Here is a 16,252-nt window from a genome sequence, read left to right as displayed (position 1 = left end):
AAACAAGTGAGATTCAGTGGCTCCCTGCCAGCCTGCTCCAGCTAAAGGCCATGCCACACCAGTCGCGTTATTACACTGATGAAGAGCTTGTATAAAAGTAGGGAAAACTGTCCATCACTTACTTCAATCTCTGTCTAAAACTATTTACTCCTGCTAGCCTTTGTTCTCTTTCTTCCTGGCATTTCTTTCTTTCTTTATCTTTCTGATCTCCTTTTTCTTTTAGGCACCGTTTCCAGGAATGGTTACTGACTCACAGTCCTTAGGATGTTAGACACTACAAGAGGCTGAAGAATTAGTTGATAGTATGCTCAGGGGAGCTCACAGATGGGAGTCACCCCAAATCAAATGCTACTTTTGAGCACACCAGTCTGACTATTTTCTCCCTCTTTTTAGAGCCTCATCCTGCAATAATATTGAGTAGGAGCTTTATATGAATATAACAGGATTGCTCACACAAGAAGTAGCAGCCTCAGACACTTGTTTCTTATTTAAACTAGGTTTTCTTTAAGGTCTCAGTCCCGTAAACACTCAAAGCACGTGAGCAATGCCCTTGATTTCTGGGAGCTACTCACATGTTTAAAGATGTATAAATGCCTTGGAGCTGGCAGGAGCTGGACGTGCACAGGCATAGAGCTAGCTTTTAAAAGTGGAGAAAACCGTTCAGTTAATAAATTACTTGTTAACTGATCCTCCAGTTCCAAACAGAACAACTCAAGTGAAAACAAAACAGAAGAAAACGTGCATTGAGAGTCCAGCCCCACAGGACCCCCCGCACCATCCCTTCCCGGTGACTCCCAAGAAGGCTGCACCAGGCACCCAGCCCAATGCACGAGCAGGCATTTCATACCAAACAGGAGCAGCCTTTCATTTTCTCAATTACCTCAGTAACCCAAAGCACGCATCTAGAGATCTGCCATATTTCTGACAGTAAGTAATGCTTTTTCTGCAGTAAATTCAGTTAGTTATTCTTCACAAAGGAACTGTTTTTAAGGACATCCCGCTGCATCTCTACGTTTTATTTGTGAGAGGAAGAGAACTTCTGTCCTGGAACTGTACTCTGAAATATCCGTAGACAGACAAGAGAACATATTTTCTAATGTGAAGTCATCTTTTTCAGTGAATAGTTGCATTGCATTTTATGTGACCTTGTTATGCTTTTAATTTGACCACATCAGCATCCAAAAAAAAAAAAAATACCACAGAATGGACTCCCTCAGAATCATTCATGTTATGCACACATGCACACACACATATATTAAAAAAAAAAAAGCCAGAGTTTTTTCTGTCCTGGAACTGTACTCTGAAATATCTGTAGACAGACAAGAGAACATATTTTCTAATGTGAAGTCACCTTTTTCAGTGAATAGTTGCATTGCATTTTATGTGACCTTGTTATGCTTTTAATTTGACCACATCAGCATCCAAAAAAAAAAAAAAAAATCACAGAATGGACTCCCTCAGAATCATTTATGTTATGCATACATGCACACATACATATATTAAAAAAAAAAGTCAGAGTTTTCCTTGGCTTGTTTTATACATTTAACGTTTATATTTTCCTGTTTCTCTCTGATTTTCTTTTTATCAAAGCTGAAATTCTCATAAATCACACAGTTCCTGTAGTTTGGGTTTTAGGAATGCAAAACATGACAACATTGATTTTAAGAGGAAATAAAACTCCAGCTGGAGTTAGGGGACTCTGCAGATACTTGGCATCTGAATATTAGACCCGATGCTTTGGGATGACAAAGCAGCAGCTTACACAATAATTTTACACAGTTAAAAAAAGAACTCACATGAGGTATCTTGGAAATAAATTTAAAGTAAAAAAGCAGCCATTCTGCTCCATGGTTGTTTAAAGTTACAGAAACCTTTATCACCACAGCATCCAAACCTTTCCTCAAGCAGTCAGGAGCTTTTTTGACCATGAAATGACGACGTCAGCTCTGCTCCTGTGATGGCAGGACCAGAAAACACCACCTTTTGTAGGAGCCAGATTCCCTAGCACACAGCAAAGCAACTCGACCATCTCTGGCAGTCAATATTTTTCCCTATCTCTTTGACTTTCTTCAGCATCCTTCCTAAAATCCTGCATTTCTAATGGCAGCTTCGCTCACCAATAACAGCTCAGGGCAAATTCTCTTTTGTGGGAAATAGTCAACCTTGGTTTTAACGGTAGTTTTGACAAGCTGAAAGGTCTTCCTGAGGGAAGGGAGTGGTGGGAAAAATAGCCCCACCAGCACCCATTATCTAAAAATAAAAGCACACACCAGCCATTGGGGGAAACGATAACAGAATGCTATCGAGATTAAAGCCATGAACTCTTCGAGATGCTGATTTCCTGCCAGAAACCCATGAAAGAGCACAGTGCGGCATTATTTGGCCATTTGCTGATCTTCCGAGCATACAGGGCAGGACCCGAGTGCCTGGCCCGTGCAGCAGAAGCCTCCGTTATCTTCCAATTTTTATCCTATCAGAGGAAACAGCCCTCCACATCCAACCTCTGCAAAGAGCAGGGACTCAGCCCCCAAATTCTCAGCTAATGCTAGTTTCTTATCTGACTAGATGGGTTTAATAGGTGAGACCCCACGCTGCTATTAGTAGCATCATTCAGTGATGTCCTCTGTTTCTCAGGGGAGTGGGTTTAAGGAAAGCCTTTCTTATTCTTTCCATTTCTTATCCCTCACCCCATCCCTGCAGCCCTGATATATATTTTGATGAAAGAGGAAAAGTATATCAATGTTTTTCAATAAAACCCCTACAAATTTTCTTCTAAAACAACCCTCCAAAACTTTTGCTTGCTTTTAGTAATTTACTTTTGATTTTGATAAAAATCTGAAAAATGTCTATTTGTATACGAAATTAAGATTTTGAAGAAAAGTAAACTGAAAGGAACTTTGCCACGCAATAAGCAGCATTAATCCTTCATGCCGACACACCAGCACTCCTGCAGCCCAGCACAAACGCTGCCAAAGGAGGGCCCACATTTCGCCTATCACACAGCAAGGGGACGAGGCATCCCCAGCACCACCGGGGCAACACAGCAGCACCAGGCAGAGCTGAGAAATAACTTAAAGAAGGTTTCATGCTACAGAACTGCATCTTCTTAAGTTTCCTTTGCCAGAAAGGATAGGGTTTTCTGGACACGTTTTTTTTTATTCACTGTGGCACCTCCCTGGCAGGGCAGTAAGGATGAAGTGACTCCCAAACTCTTTCTCTGCCCCCCCCCCCAAGGACGAGAAGCTTGCTCCTCCGATTCCTTTAACTAAAATGCCAGTATAATGATAATAAAATCTTACTGTACTGCACAGTCTCAGAGCCTGATTACTAAGTACAAGAACATAATATTCAGCCTTAAAGGGTCAACCTCAGTTTGTAAAAAATATTGCCAACAATAACCAGAAAGTTAAGTTTAGATTTCAGAGCAAGTATTCTTGGCAATTATTTGTTGCAATTGTCTCTCAAGCTGGTACAATTTCATAAACAAGAAGATCTCATGCAGAGCTAGGAATAACACTTTTTTTAATACCCCTCATGCAAATACAGTGAAGAATTACAACCTCTGAGGGCTAAACTAAGCAAAGATAATACAAAGATGTTGGAATGGTAAAATACCTGCAATTAAAATGAACACCTTTTTTTTAGGAGCTACACAAAAGGCTCCAGTAACAAATCCTAAGAGCATGCAAGTTTTGTTGGCTGGGCGGTCAGGGCTTCCCTAAGACCTAGGCAATTGCACAGTTGCATAAACTTCTCAAAAATACATAAAATAAATTTGCAGCCATAAAGACTGTACAGAAGACCTTGTCTATCAGTGGTATATTGGTTGACCCACACATTTGAAGGTTGTAACCAGAGTGAGAGCCTAAGGACCATACAGCAGCAGCACACAAGTCTCGCTCCCTTCTCATGTGGCCCCATCCTCCCTCTTTGATCCTCTGTTTTAGCTTATCTGCTAAAGACAAGGGAGAGCATCCAGCAACTTTCCTGTACCATCTCCTGATGACTGGAAGAGCTAGGGCATCTTGCCCTGCAGTTCCAGAACCACGAGAGAGGTAGGATGCAGGACCAAGGGAGTTGCACTGACTCACTTGGGAACAAGTCTAGCACCCAGGGGACTCTAGGATCTGCCTCACCACCACGGTCAGGGGACCTGGCGTGGCCAAAAGATCATCCAAGACAGCTGCTGTGGGGAGAAGAATACAGACTTTTCCCTCCCACCCCACCACAGACAAATAAAACCTGCTTTGTACGGACCGGTGCTATACAACCTAATGAGCTTTCCTGCTCTGCTTCAACACCTATTTTCCATTTAGCTACTTCATAAAAATAAAGGAGGTGGCATTGTACACAAAGTCCTTTAGCTGCTTACCAAGTCCCCAAAGGAGCAGGTATTTTTCCACGCATCTTTAAAGTACTGCTAATTACATTATACACAGTGGCAAATGTACACAGGGGACAACAGTATATCTTTTAATTAAGCACTACCATTGCTTCTGCTCTCTCTCACCCTCATTCTCATGAGAGGATGAGGAAGCAAGGTACCCTCAGAGCTTGTCAAGCCTGCCTCCCTGCTGTGCTGCAGCAGATGAGCCTCTGGGTCTGAGCCCCTCCAGGAACCTACCCCTACCTGATGGTGGGCGCCAACCTCTACGTTGCTATTTTCAAGAGGTTATTCTCCAATACTGAAAATGAAAAAACCCTACACCATCTTAAAAAAAGTTTCCTGAGAATGGTTGCCTGTAAGACAACAGTGCTGAAGAGGGACAATCCTTTACCCGGTGCCCCTCATCTATCACCACTCATGAACATATCCACCTTAACAAAATACAGACCAAGTTCACAGCCAACATCCCCTCTCCCCTCCACTGAGTTCACCAGTTCTCACTCATCTGATGGTGTCTTTAAATCATAAGCATATTTACTTACCCAGCATTAAGTTGTAAGCACAACTTAAAGGATGTTCAACACAGTTAATAACTAAATACTATAAATCCCACAATGAACATATCTAGTCATATACAAGTTATACGCGATCATGAAAATTTATTTATACATGCGCTTGTGCAAACAAATTTTTCCAGGGATTACTCTTGTAATTCTCTTATAAAATAGGAGAGTATCTCTTCCCTATCATTGTTTCTTTAAATTTATTAAATCAAATGCCTGCAACAGATCATAAGGATGGGTTATAAAACCAAACTGAGGTAAATTTTACTTTTTAAAAAAAAGTCAGAATACTTTCCCAGTTTCAGTGTAATTTCTGAGCTTTCACAGTAGAGCCCAGCCCTGCTCCAGGGGGAGAGAGGAAAACACAGAAGTCCTGCCACATGGCCATGCTCAGGATGGCAAAGTGGGGCTGGATCCTGGTCACGGGGCACCAGCAGCAGCAAGCCGTTTGGTAGGCACACGCCTGCGTGCAGAAAGCTCCATCTGTCCCTTGGCATTTACAGCTGGCATACAGGAAAACAAAGCCGAGGGGAAAGCACTGTACAACCACTCCTTCACAGAGACCTTGGGCAGGGATCCCCTGGGGCTCCTCCATCCGCCCAGGGCATGTGGGTACAACCAGGCAGTTCGGTGAGGACACAGTGACAACCTGGCTTGGAAAGTTCAGGTGATACCCAGATATCAACACCTGAGGACATTTTACATACTCACAGACATCTCGCCTGGCCTCCCCCATCACTCAAGGTCTCCTACGCGTCCAGCATCACATTTACTAGCACTCACCAAGTATCCGGGCCACCCTATAGCATCTAATAGGCAGCAGAAGCTTGTTTTAGCCTTTTGAGTGTCTCCACACCCAAAACCAAGATTTGCCCAGGGATGCTCCAAATCCCTGCAACTACCAACATCAGCTGTGGGGAGCGGGGAAAGGGCTTGTTTTAACAGTGCACTTCTTGCACAGGGTCAAGCCGCTCTGTAGCTGTATTTCAACTTCTCCCCTCCACATGCTGCAGTAACGACACAGCACTACAAAAACATTCGTCGATGATTTACCTCTTCCACATCGAGAAGCTTGAAAAATTGTTCTCCATGCTATTTATTTGAAACAGTTTCAGTCTGGACTACAAATACAGCAGGATGGTAAGTTCAAGTTAACTATCCTACTTTAAAAAAAAAGCCTGGAAGAACAAAGGACCAAACCTACCACAATTATGCTTCAGCTGAGCAGAATAAGCACTGTTCTTCCAAGTAAAACACAGTTTACCCTCCTTATTCAACATGTGCTTATGCAACAATTTCTGTACAAGTCTGTTACAGAGCGCTTTGCAGACCAAGACAACAGTTACTGTAGGGCCCATGACAATAGGCACCAGTTGGTACATTAGGCTCAACAAATCCAACTCCGTATCTCACCCAGGTCCAAAGGGCCAAAGAGATTTCTTTAAAAAAAAAAGCCTGTGCATGGATGGAGGAGCGCATGTATAATGGATAACTTAACTGAGGGTTAGCATGCTCAAATTGAGCATGTTTCTGTTTAGCAGAGAGATTGCTTGGACTGCTTTTGTCACAGCACACTGTTCTTCAACTAGCGGGAATATACAGAAAACATGCAGAGTGCATTATCATTCAATTTTCAGTGGCAATATTAAAACAAGTTAAAAATCAGTAGAGGTCAATTTACATTTTTTATATTTCAGAAGAAAATACTAGCTAATTTATCTTCCTCCTAATAAAGGGAATCAAGCCTGCATGTAACTTGGTTAGTGTCTCTCTAGCTCTGCACAACAAACCCTAAGGTAGTCCATACAGCAAGCTCTGTCAGATCTAATCGATAAGAAGAGAGGGAACGTGCAAGGTGCTATAATACGAGCTGGTGCTCCAACTTTTCTCATCGCTTGCAGTATGCATGTGTAGTTTGGGGGCAGTAGAGCCTGTTACTGCAAGACAAATTCAGAGCTAAAAAGATATGGCAGCCCTCCACACTGTAGTCTGATTGCATTAGACTGAGCACAGCACAAGAAATAAATATTTAGACAGGGTAGATGGCACCCTGAACATATCAAAGTGTCAGTTCTGATCTCCGACAAGTGAAAAGCACCCTCCTCTTCCTGCGCTCACGTGAAGCTCACCACCTCTTGCTGTCTCATCCAGATGGTGTGCGGGCAGCGCTCTTCTGCTTCGTTCCTAGACAGCTAAAAACCACAGCCAATCTGCCATTTTATTTCTGTCTCTCTGCACTGGCTCATCTATCACTGCCAGTGCATCTACTGCAGTACATGCTCCTTCTCTGCTGCTGTTTACAATTAAAAAGGAAAGGGAAAAAAAAAATCTCCAAGCCCTAAATTACAATTGAGCTTCAGCTGCACAGTAGGTAATTAAGAAATTTGGGAGCTTGCAACTTCCCAGGAGGTAGTGGACTTAATTAAAACTAAAGCAGTTCATTTGAAGACGGTGGTGTGACCCTCTTTCTGCCAGACTTTAGGCCCATGGAAACCCCTCACTGGTAGCTATGTAAGCTCCGAGTATTAGGATAAATGTTTTCATATGTAAATTGAGCAAGCATTCCTCAGTGCCCTGCCTACAGAGCTGCTTTATTGCTTCTCCCCTATAGTTGTGCCCAGCAAACAACAAAAGGCAACCTGTGTTTATAGGGCACCCGCCTGACATTCAAGAAATCTGCACTCAAAATACTCAGCTGTGCCAAATGTCAGCAATGTGACGTGGGCAGGTCAAACACTGCTCTGTCTCATGATTCCCTCATCAGGAAAAATGGAAACAATTTGTACAACTCTCCCACTTAACCTATATAAAACCATAAACTTTTCAGAACCAGGATGGGCTCTAATTACACAGAAGCACAGCAGCAAACGAGGCAGGCACCCTCTCCTCTTTGTCAGTGCCATCTCACACAATGGAAAGAACAAATAAAAAACACTGGACCAGATGCTCCATCCTCTCCCTCCTGCTTCTCGGGTTGTCATAAAACCAATTCACACTGGGTACGTCTGGTCAGTGCAACATGCAGTCCCAGCCCTGACTGGGCTCGGCGGCCAGCAGCTGCTTTACGGTGCGTTGGACAGCGGCACGGGGGCTTTGCCGAGCGGGATGCGGGGAACGGTGGTCGCCTCTGTGCCGCGGCTTTGGACCCAATTACAGCTGCCGACAGCAGAACGAGGGAAGAAGAAGTTAAGCTGCAATTTGTGACAGCAGAGCTTCTGCTGGATTCAAACTAATTGCCCACCATTAGCTGTAATTGGTGCACATTCTCCAATGCAGGCAAAGCTTGTATTTGTTTTAAAAAGAGAAGCATTCATAGCTACAAGGGGTGAAGCAACCACAAGCACATTCCCTACTGTAAGGTTAGTCAGGGCAAGCACAGTGTCCTCAAGGATGCTACTTCAGTGCCTACGTTCGTCCTCTGCTCACCCTGCGGAGGGCTTCACCACTCACAGCAGAAGATGAAGTGTTAAGTTGGACCTCTTAAAAATATCACCTGTGATAGGGAACCAAACAGGTAAAGAGCTAAACATATTGTCCAGCAATGCAGGTGAAGCCCAGAGCACTTTAAGGCAGTAGATTGCCTAGGAAAGCATCAGAGAAAGATGGCCAAGTGACCAGATGATGTCTTGTGCTATGGGGTGTATTAAGAAGATGCATTCAAAAAAAAAAAATCACAAGCTGTAAAAGGAGGCTAATGAGGCACGTGGGTAAGGATTTTCATGAGGCATCCTGCCTGCTTGAACATGACACAGCCTGAAATGGAAGTTGACAGCACAAAGGGAGGAAAAATGATCACAGTGACACAACCTGAGGTTGTGGCTGCCCAGCTCCTGTTCTGACATCTGAAAAAGCACTGGCCCACAACAGTGAACCAAGACAACTTAATTGCTATTTCAAGATAATTACTATCGGTTGGCTGTTCTTCCTTCAATACACATTAGCCTATCTGAGCTGTTTAAGTTCCCATTTGCAGTCTCCCAGGCTCCCTAGCGCAGCCCCGTTACAGCTTAGCTAGAACAGGGTCATCTCAAAAACCACAGCAAAACAACAGGATCAGCCAGTGCCAAAAAAAGTGGGATGAAATACCCAGCATCCATAATAAATTCTTCTATGCAGCTTTTGACCGTCACTCAACTTTCCTGGCAACTGTTCCAAGTGTTCTCACAGCTCAGCTATTGCTATGCAAGAGGCCAAGGCTCTATGGTGGAAAGCAGAAAAGATTACTATCCTCTTTTCCAATGATTGTAAAGTTTAACTTGAGTGCTCCAAGCATCAGGAAATAAAAAAAATAAAACCCACCACAACACCAACATGATTTGGAATGCAAAGGAAAATCGTAGCAGAAGCACAGTCTTCTAAATTAACAACGTTGGCTTTTTGCATCTTGTAGAATTAACTGCAGTAACCTATCAGTTCATGTCCATTGCCAGTAGCAGCAGCATGACACTGACAGCATAGTATTTGCCTTTCCGGGAAAGGTCACTGTTTTGGGTAGCTCAGTACATTCTGTCCTCCAGGACATGGGGTGTTCGCTTCCCTGACCCATATAACCTCTTTTAGGTATTTTGGAGATGGGCAGAAAGGCTAGATGGATTCTTTGGTTTGACCTACTACTGCTGTTCTTACTCCAGACAACTCAACCACAGCAAATTGGCACCACCAGCAGACACCCGAGTGACAAGGGGTCTCCAGACAGTCATTACTTGAGGGGTGCAGCCTCTCTGTACCAGTGCAGAAGTCAGTCAGCTAAGTTCTCGCTAGGAAAATAGGAAAGTTGCCTTCTCTTTGCCAACAAATTACAACTAATTGCTCAAGTTGTCAGGAATAGAGACAGATTCTATATACCCATTTTAAATATCTTAAATACACAAGAACGTATAGGATGTTGTGCATAAACCCATAACACAATAGTGGAAGAAACTGAAAGAAAAAAAGGCTAATTTATACTAATAAAAATCATTCACACTAAGCAGGTAGTTACCAATTGCTCTGTTTAAAAACCTCCTATTAAATGCGGTAATTTTTCATTTGAAGTGTTTTGATTATGACTATGTGCACTGGCACCTGAATTTCTGCAAAGATGAAACCATTGATTTTGTCAGTGTCTGGAAGAGAAAAAAAAAACAAACAAAACACCTTAGGTTTTCTTTCTTTCAGTCTGTTCCTACTCAACCAAGCACTTCACAAGTGTTTCAGAGCACTGAAGTCCTCTTCAGTCTTAATTAGGCCATTTATTCCGTGAAGTTCCCAAGATTTTTGGTGAGAACACTTTTCCTGCATTGCGTTCTGCTTTCGAAGGGTTGCACAACACGGACACCATCTGCGAAAATCTTCGAGCGGTCCTGCGAGCCACAGCATGTGACATGACGCCACTTCCTAGCAAGGACAGTTCGATCCCACATTTTCACGTGCTTAACTCAAGTAGGGTGTTTTCATGCTATGTATTCCCTTACCAGCTGAGGTTGGAACAAGCCCAAATCACAAAGTAAGTTGTCTCACAAGGCCACGTCTTCCATGTCAGTCTCAAAGCAGTTCATGTAAAGCAAATTTGACAAAATTAAAATGGGAAATCTGAAACTCATCCCCCCCAGATACATCACGGATGCAAGGAACATTCAAGGACAAATTTCTGACAAAACAGTGCAGTTCTGCCTGGTGTTTGGCTGTAGATTTCAATAGTTTCCAGCAGAACTGCTGCTGGGCTGCTGGAGCAGGAGATTTCAAAGTTACGAAGCCAGAGGGAATCCTGGATGAGTACCTGAACAGAGGGCAAGGATTTACTTCTTGCCTAAGGCCCACTTGAGCCCTCCAGCTCCAGCTGCCTTGTTCGTCCAGCTATTTGCCTCCCTCTGAGGCACTAGAGTCAGTGTGTATCCCTATGGGGCTACTAGCATATCAAAGAGGAAGAGACAAATTACTAACTAGCGTTAATCCTCCTTACCTGCTTACAGTTAGGAGAGAGATTGCTTTAGAGAGATAAAAAGAGTTGCTTTAAGCCCAGCTATGACTGAGACCCGGTGCCTCCGACTTGGTCTTGATGATCAAAATCCCTAAAATGTAAGGACAGACTAGCAAGACAGAAATGCAAAATGGTCAGGGGCTCATTTACAAGGACACTTACTTCAAATCACCGGTGGCCCCAATTAGCCCGCAGGCTGAGGAAATGTCTTCAGAGAGCAGATTTTTTTTTTATCACCATCTCCAAAGGAGTACGAATAAAAGAGTTCAGGGTATTTTGGCCACAGTGGGAGCATCAAGTCAAATGTGAAATAAGCAAGGAAGGCAAGCAGATCGCTTACTTCCCCCGAGAGAAAATAATGCATGCTGACAGCCTGATAAAACTGCTAAAATCTGATCCTACTAGCCACATGGCAGAGCCAAACAAATCCAATGCAAATCTCTTCAGGGTTTCCCACAGCTGTACAATAGGCAAAGCAACATCAGGTGAGGATTAAATGAAGAAATTAACTCTCTGACACCGTAGGAGCTGAACGCTTTAACATTTTGGAAGTCTTTGAAACATATTTCCTCACCCAGGTCTTCAAAGCCAAAAATCCCTCCCTAAGAAGTGAGCTCTAAAATACCACACATGAATTCACTGACTGGAGAAAATCACGGTGAGGTCACCGTAAAACATGAAGATGCAGCTTTGCAGAGGGAGGCGTTTCACTGACCGGACTGAGCTTGCCCATGGTGCCACCTTTGTGGTGATGAGCACGGTGGCACATCAGAAAAGATCTTTACAGCCCACTCGAGCAGAGATGGAGCTCATCCTCCTTGGTAACTTGTCCTCTGCAGAAACAATATTCCTACCCTGGTTCAGATTTTGACACTTACAGAAAGTCTTAGAGGGAGGTTGCCCACCCCTGCCAACCACACTCAGTATTTGTTTGCCCTGTTAAGGCACTTAGGTTTGGGCTCTATCTGCACCCTTACCGCTGGCCAAGACACAGGTGCCAGCTGCATGCTGGTCCACAGGCCCCATCTGGACAATGCCGCAGGTCTGAACCACCTCAGCCCACGGACACATGCCCGAGGCGAAGGCATCTATGCTGAAACCCATGGTAGCAGCCTGCTCGCTTGTGCTGGGAGAGGACACGGCTGCACCACCTCCCCACCCACCCAGGAGCTGCCAACACAGACGGCACGTTTCATGGTTCAGTTTTACTGCTCAGCAGGCGTAGGTGATAATTTTTGGCATCCCCCTTCATCTAAACCTCACCATACACAGCTTGCTCCCGTGCTGTTGCTCTCCCAACTTTCCTGCTTTACAGTCAACTCATTACCTGCTTTCATAAAATCAATAGCAGGATTTCACAGTGTATTGGGTCTGGCTGAGATGGAGTTAATTTCCCCCAGAGCAGCCCTCATAGTGCTGTGCTGTGTACTAGTGTTGGGCTAGAAAGGTGCTGACAACACACCAGTGCTTTGGCTAGTGCTGAGCAGTGCTGGCACAGAATCAAGGCCATCTCTCCAACACTCCTCCCTCACCCGTAGGCTGTGGGTAGAGAAGATCTTGGGATGGGACAGAGCCTGGGCAGCTGACTCAAACTGACCAAAGGGGTAGGCCATACCACATGACTTCTGCTCAGCAATAAAAGCTACGAGAAAGGGGGAGAAGGAACTCATTATTACAACATTTGTCTTCCAGAGCAACCGCTACACATACTGAAGCCCTGCTTCCCGGGAAGTGGCTGGACATCGCCGGCTGATAGGAAGCAGAGAATAAATCTTTTGTTTTCCTTTACTTCTGCACGCAACCTTTGCTTTTGCTTTATCAAACTGGCTTTATCTTGACCCACAAGTTTTTTGCATCTTATTTTCTCCCCCTTCTCCATCCTGCCAAGAAGTGGAGTGATGGAGCAGCTTGGTGGGCACCTGCTGTCCAGCCAAGGTCAAGCCACCACACAGATGCCAGCACCGGGTATTCAGCAGAAAAACCTTGCTCTTTCTGCAAGACTGAGGAGACATGAGATTCCCATTTTGGACCTGTGCTAACCACAGCGAGGGAGGGAACACAAGTTTGCCACATCTCAGGGACACTGAACCTGAGCCACGTGTGCAGGATGGATGAGGCAGGGCAGGACAGTCCATGGGACACCAGCAACCTCTGCAGAAACAGTCCTGTCCCCCTAGCACAGCTCAGAGGCACTGACCACTGTGTGAGCATTTGCAGGGTGTCCAGGATCCACAAAATCCATCCATGCATCAGACACCCAAATGCTGAGGGCAAGTTCTGCCTGCAATGTTCGGCAAATTGCCCAGACTCTGTGCCTCTGGCTTTTGGTTCGCCTGACTAGTCCACAATGTGTTTGGGATGATCATCTCCTCCTGCGCAAGGAGCTCACATCTCAGGGTGCTTATGTGTTATTTTTAAAATAGGTAAAAAAATCATACTTTGAATTCTATGCATTTATCTTACCAGATTCCCAAAACCTACCCTTGACTTGCTAAGCTGGCAGCTATGCAAACGCCACAGTGCAGTCACTCCTGACCATCAGTAGCCATTTGCAGGGCTTGGATCTGCAATGATGAAGAAACCCAGCCACGAACTTTCAGATTCCTGCTCTAAAAGGAGCAGCAAGTATTTATTAAATTTCTAGCACAGTCCCCTGCAGCAAGTACACTCTGTCAGAAAGAAATCCTTGCAATGGAAGTCGCGCACTTGCTCTGTTGAAATCTGTGCTGTGAATGTGACACAGGCTCAATTTTCAAGGAACCAAACCGGTTGTGAAGGCTGAAAGCCAGGGCCTGCAGCTCAGCTGGAAGGGCTAGAGCTGAAGCACTCAGATGAGGAAGCCCATATGCATCCGAGGTTTCCTAGTCAGACTGCTGGGCAAACTGGACACCACCACCTTCTGCACAAGCTGCCAGGGGAGGCTGTGTACTTGGCCAGCTCCTCAGCACAAGCAAAATGGCACCGGCTGGGCAAGAAGCAAGGAAATACAATTTAAAATGGATTTTTCCCTTCACTGCCCCGAGCACCCTAGCAGCCATGCCCACCCCATCCCCAGGTCCAGTGATGGGGTATATGCTCAGGCCTCTCCCTCTCAGCTGGCCTTGGTATAAGGTATAAACAGGAGCATCCTCCTTTTGGGCAGACACAAAGCTGAAGGACAGGGCAAGAAAAAACCTGCCAGAGCTCTTTCTAGCATGTTCCATTGAATCCTTCCCACTTCACCTCGCCTCCCTAAAAATCCAGACTGCCTTTTAATCCACATGCCCAGTGTTCTGTGGCAACAAAGCACACAACTAATAAAAAAAAAGTTTCAATTAACTTTTTATGACTTCTTGAAAACCATCTGTGTAATTTTGCAGCATTTCCTTTTAATCCCACTGACAGAATTATGTTCATCTGCCTGAAACACCGCATTTGTTGTGACTATCACAAGACCTCATTTGGTGGACGTCACGGGCCATTACCTATTTTTAATAGCAGGCCAACGTCTCTCCAGTTTGCATGTGCTGCAGCAGACGGTGCTTTCCTGCAACAGTTAGGAGCAGTCCCAGCCCCACGGCTGTCCCACAGCCCCTCCTTGTCACCGCCGAGCAGCAGAAAATAAGGAGGTTTTGCTTCTACAGCTGGGTACAGGTGTTTTCCTGTCTCCCCATTGCCTTGTTCCTTTGGGCAGCTGTTTATGGTCATGCAAATGGAGTTTTCAGCATTTTACACCCACTTTTGACAAATGCTGAGGAGCGCACTGGAACCACGGCAGTCTGGCCCATATCTGAATACATTTGGGGCCTGCTAATGCTCACCAACATCCCGTGGGACAGGACAAGACCACGGGAAGGAGTTGCAAGCAAGGAGCTTGCAAGCTCATAGCCACTAGCGGGGCAACCCCCTCAGCCCTTTCCCATGTGTCCTAGCACAGGGTCTCGTTGTCCTCCGTTGCCCTGCTCCAACAAGCCAGGTCATCCCTCTTCCCCTTCTCCCTGCTCTGCCTTTCCCTTCTGTTTACCAACCACACAAGTGCTCCAAGGCTGTATTTGCACAGCCCTCGGCACTATGTGTCCCTGTAGTGCAAGTAATCTCATCATAAAAGTTGGAGAACGGGGCTGCCTCCGCTCCCCTTCAGCTCTCCTACTAAAAAGGCTTCACCTCCTGATTTAGCAGGGCTATCTTTAAGGGGCTGGTTTTAATTTTACAGTCTTCTAGTGGGTTTTTAGTCTTTACAAGAGATTAAGAGCAAGACAATAGTTTTGAAACCATATTAGTGGAGCAATTGCACAGAACTGGTCCACCCGCTACTCCAGGAGGCAGGTTTTGAGCACCATTAAATGACAGGGATGGCAAAAGCACCACTGCTAAAAATCCAACCATCAGCCAACAGGAGTTAAAAGGCTGGTGTGGGCTTCAGCAGGTTATGCCTGTCTACAGGCTCCCAGCATCTCCTCCGAGCATGCCTGACATCCTCTGATCAGCCTCACGGTATCTCTCTATCTGCCTGTCAGAGTAAATATCAGGATGATTTTTTCAAGTGTCTGTCTCCCCCGTCTGCATCATCACTCAAGAGGCTTATCCACCAACAATTAGGTAGTAGCTGTTGCAGTGTGTAAATCTTTGAAATGAAGATTTCTTGGGAAAGTGAGGGGTTGGATTTTTTTTTTTCCTTTCTACAAATCCAAATGCTGTCAGAATGGCATGTCATAAAAATCAGTGATAAAAAATTCATAACAACCCCTCCAGGCTAGAAGAGCGGCTGCTTATTGTATTTACTAAGCCACTGTCTGGGAGCCTGAAGCCTGATTTCACACCAATCCACTCATTAAACATCTAGATCAACACTGTACAGATTAGGGTGGAATGCAAACAGCAACACTGGATCTGCCTGCAGAGATCACGGCAGGAAGGAAACCAAAGCCCTATGTGTTTTTTCTTAAAAGCCACCCTTTCAGCAGTACCAATAAGCACCTCGCTCCTCTTTGCTGCGTTCTCCCTCATCTGCTCTGCTCTGCCAGATTTTGCTGGCTCAGTCCCCTCTGCTGAAGGATCAACAGCCCGAACCGAAGCCTGCAGGTGACAGTATCGAAGCCAGGCAAGGACACTGCTGTGTGGTACGTGACACTGATTTTTCATGAATTCAGAGTCTCATTCATTCCATGATGCTCTCACAGGAGAGACTACAACATACTATTTACTGATGGTTAAGCTATTTCTCTTGCTAAAGAGGAAGGACTCCTCACTGAAAGATGAGGACTGCATGGTTTCCCCTGTGTATGTTTTCTCCATCTTAATGAGCTTACACAGGAAAGGTTAAAGCTAATATCAGACATACCAATTGCTTAAAATCATGATCTG

General features: G+C 44.9%; 1 protein-coding gene across 1 annotated transcript in view; it reads right to left on the bottom strand.

Moving 5' to 3' along the window:
- Positions 1-12,013, bottom strand: part of LOC104166230 (receptor tyrosine-protein kinase erbB-4-like) — a gene marked incomplete at its 3' end in the record, with an annotated part of 164,603 nt that extends 152,590 nt beyond the window's left edge. Inside the window, exon 1 of the mRNA XM_009706092.1 lies at positions 11,887-12,013. Coding sequence (XP_009704394.1) covers positions 11,887-12,013 — 127 coding nt within the window. The remainder of the gene's footprint in view (positions 1-11,886) is intronic.
- Positions 12,014-16,252: the final 4,239 nt, after the last annotated feature.

This window comes from Cariama cristata, unplaced genomic scaffold (assembly GCF_000690535.1).
Source record: "Cariama cristata isolate BGI_N322 unplaced genomic scaffold, ASM69053v1 scaffold7588, whole genome shotgun sequence".
In the NCBI taxonomy this organism is placed as follows: domain Eukaryota; kingdom Metazoa; phylum Chordata; class Aves; order Cariamiformes; family Cariamidae; genus Cariama; species Cariama cristata.
This window is presented reverse-complemented; position numbering and strand designations above follow the sequence as displayed.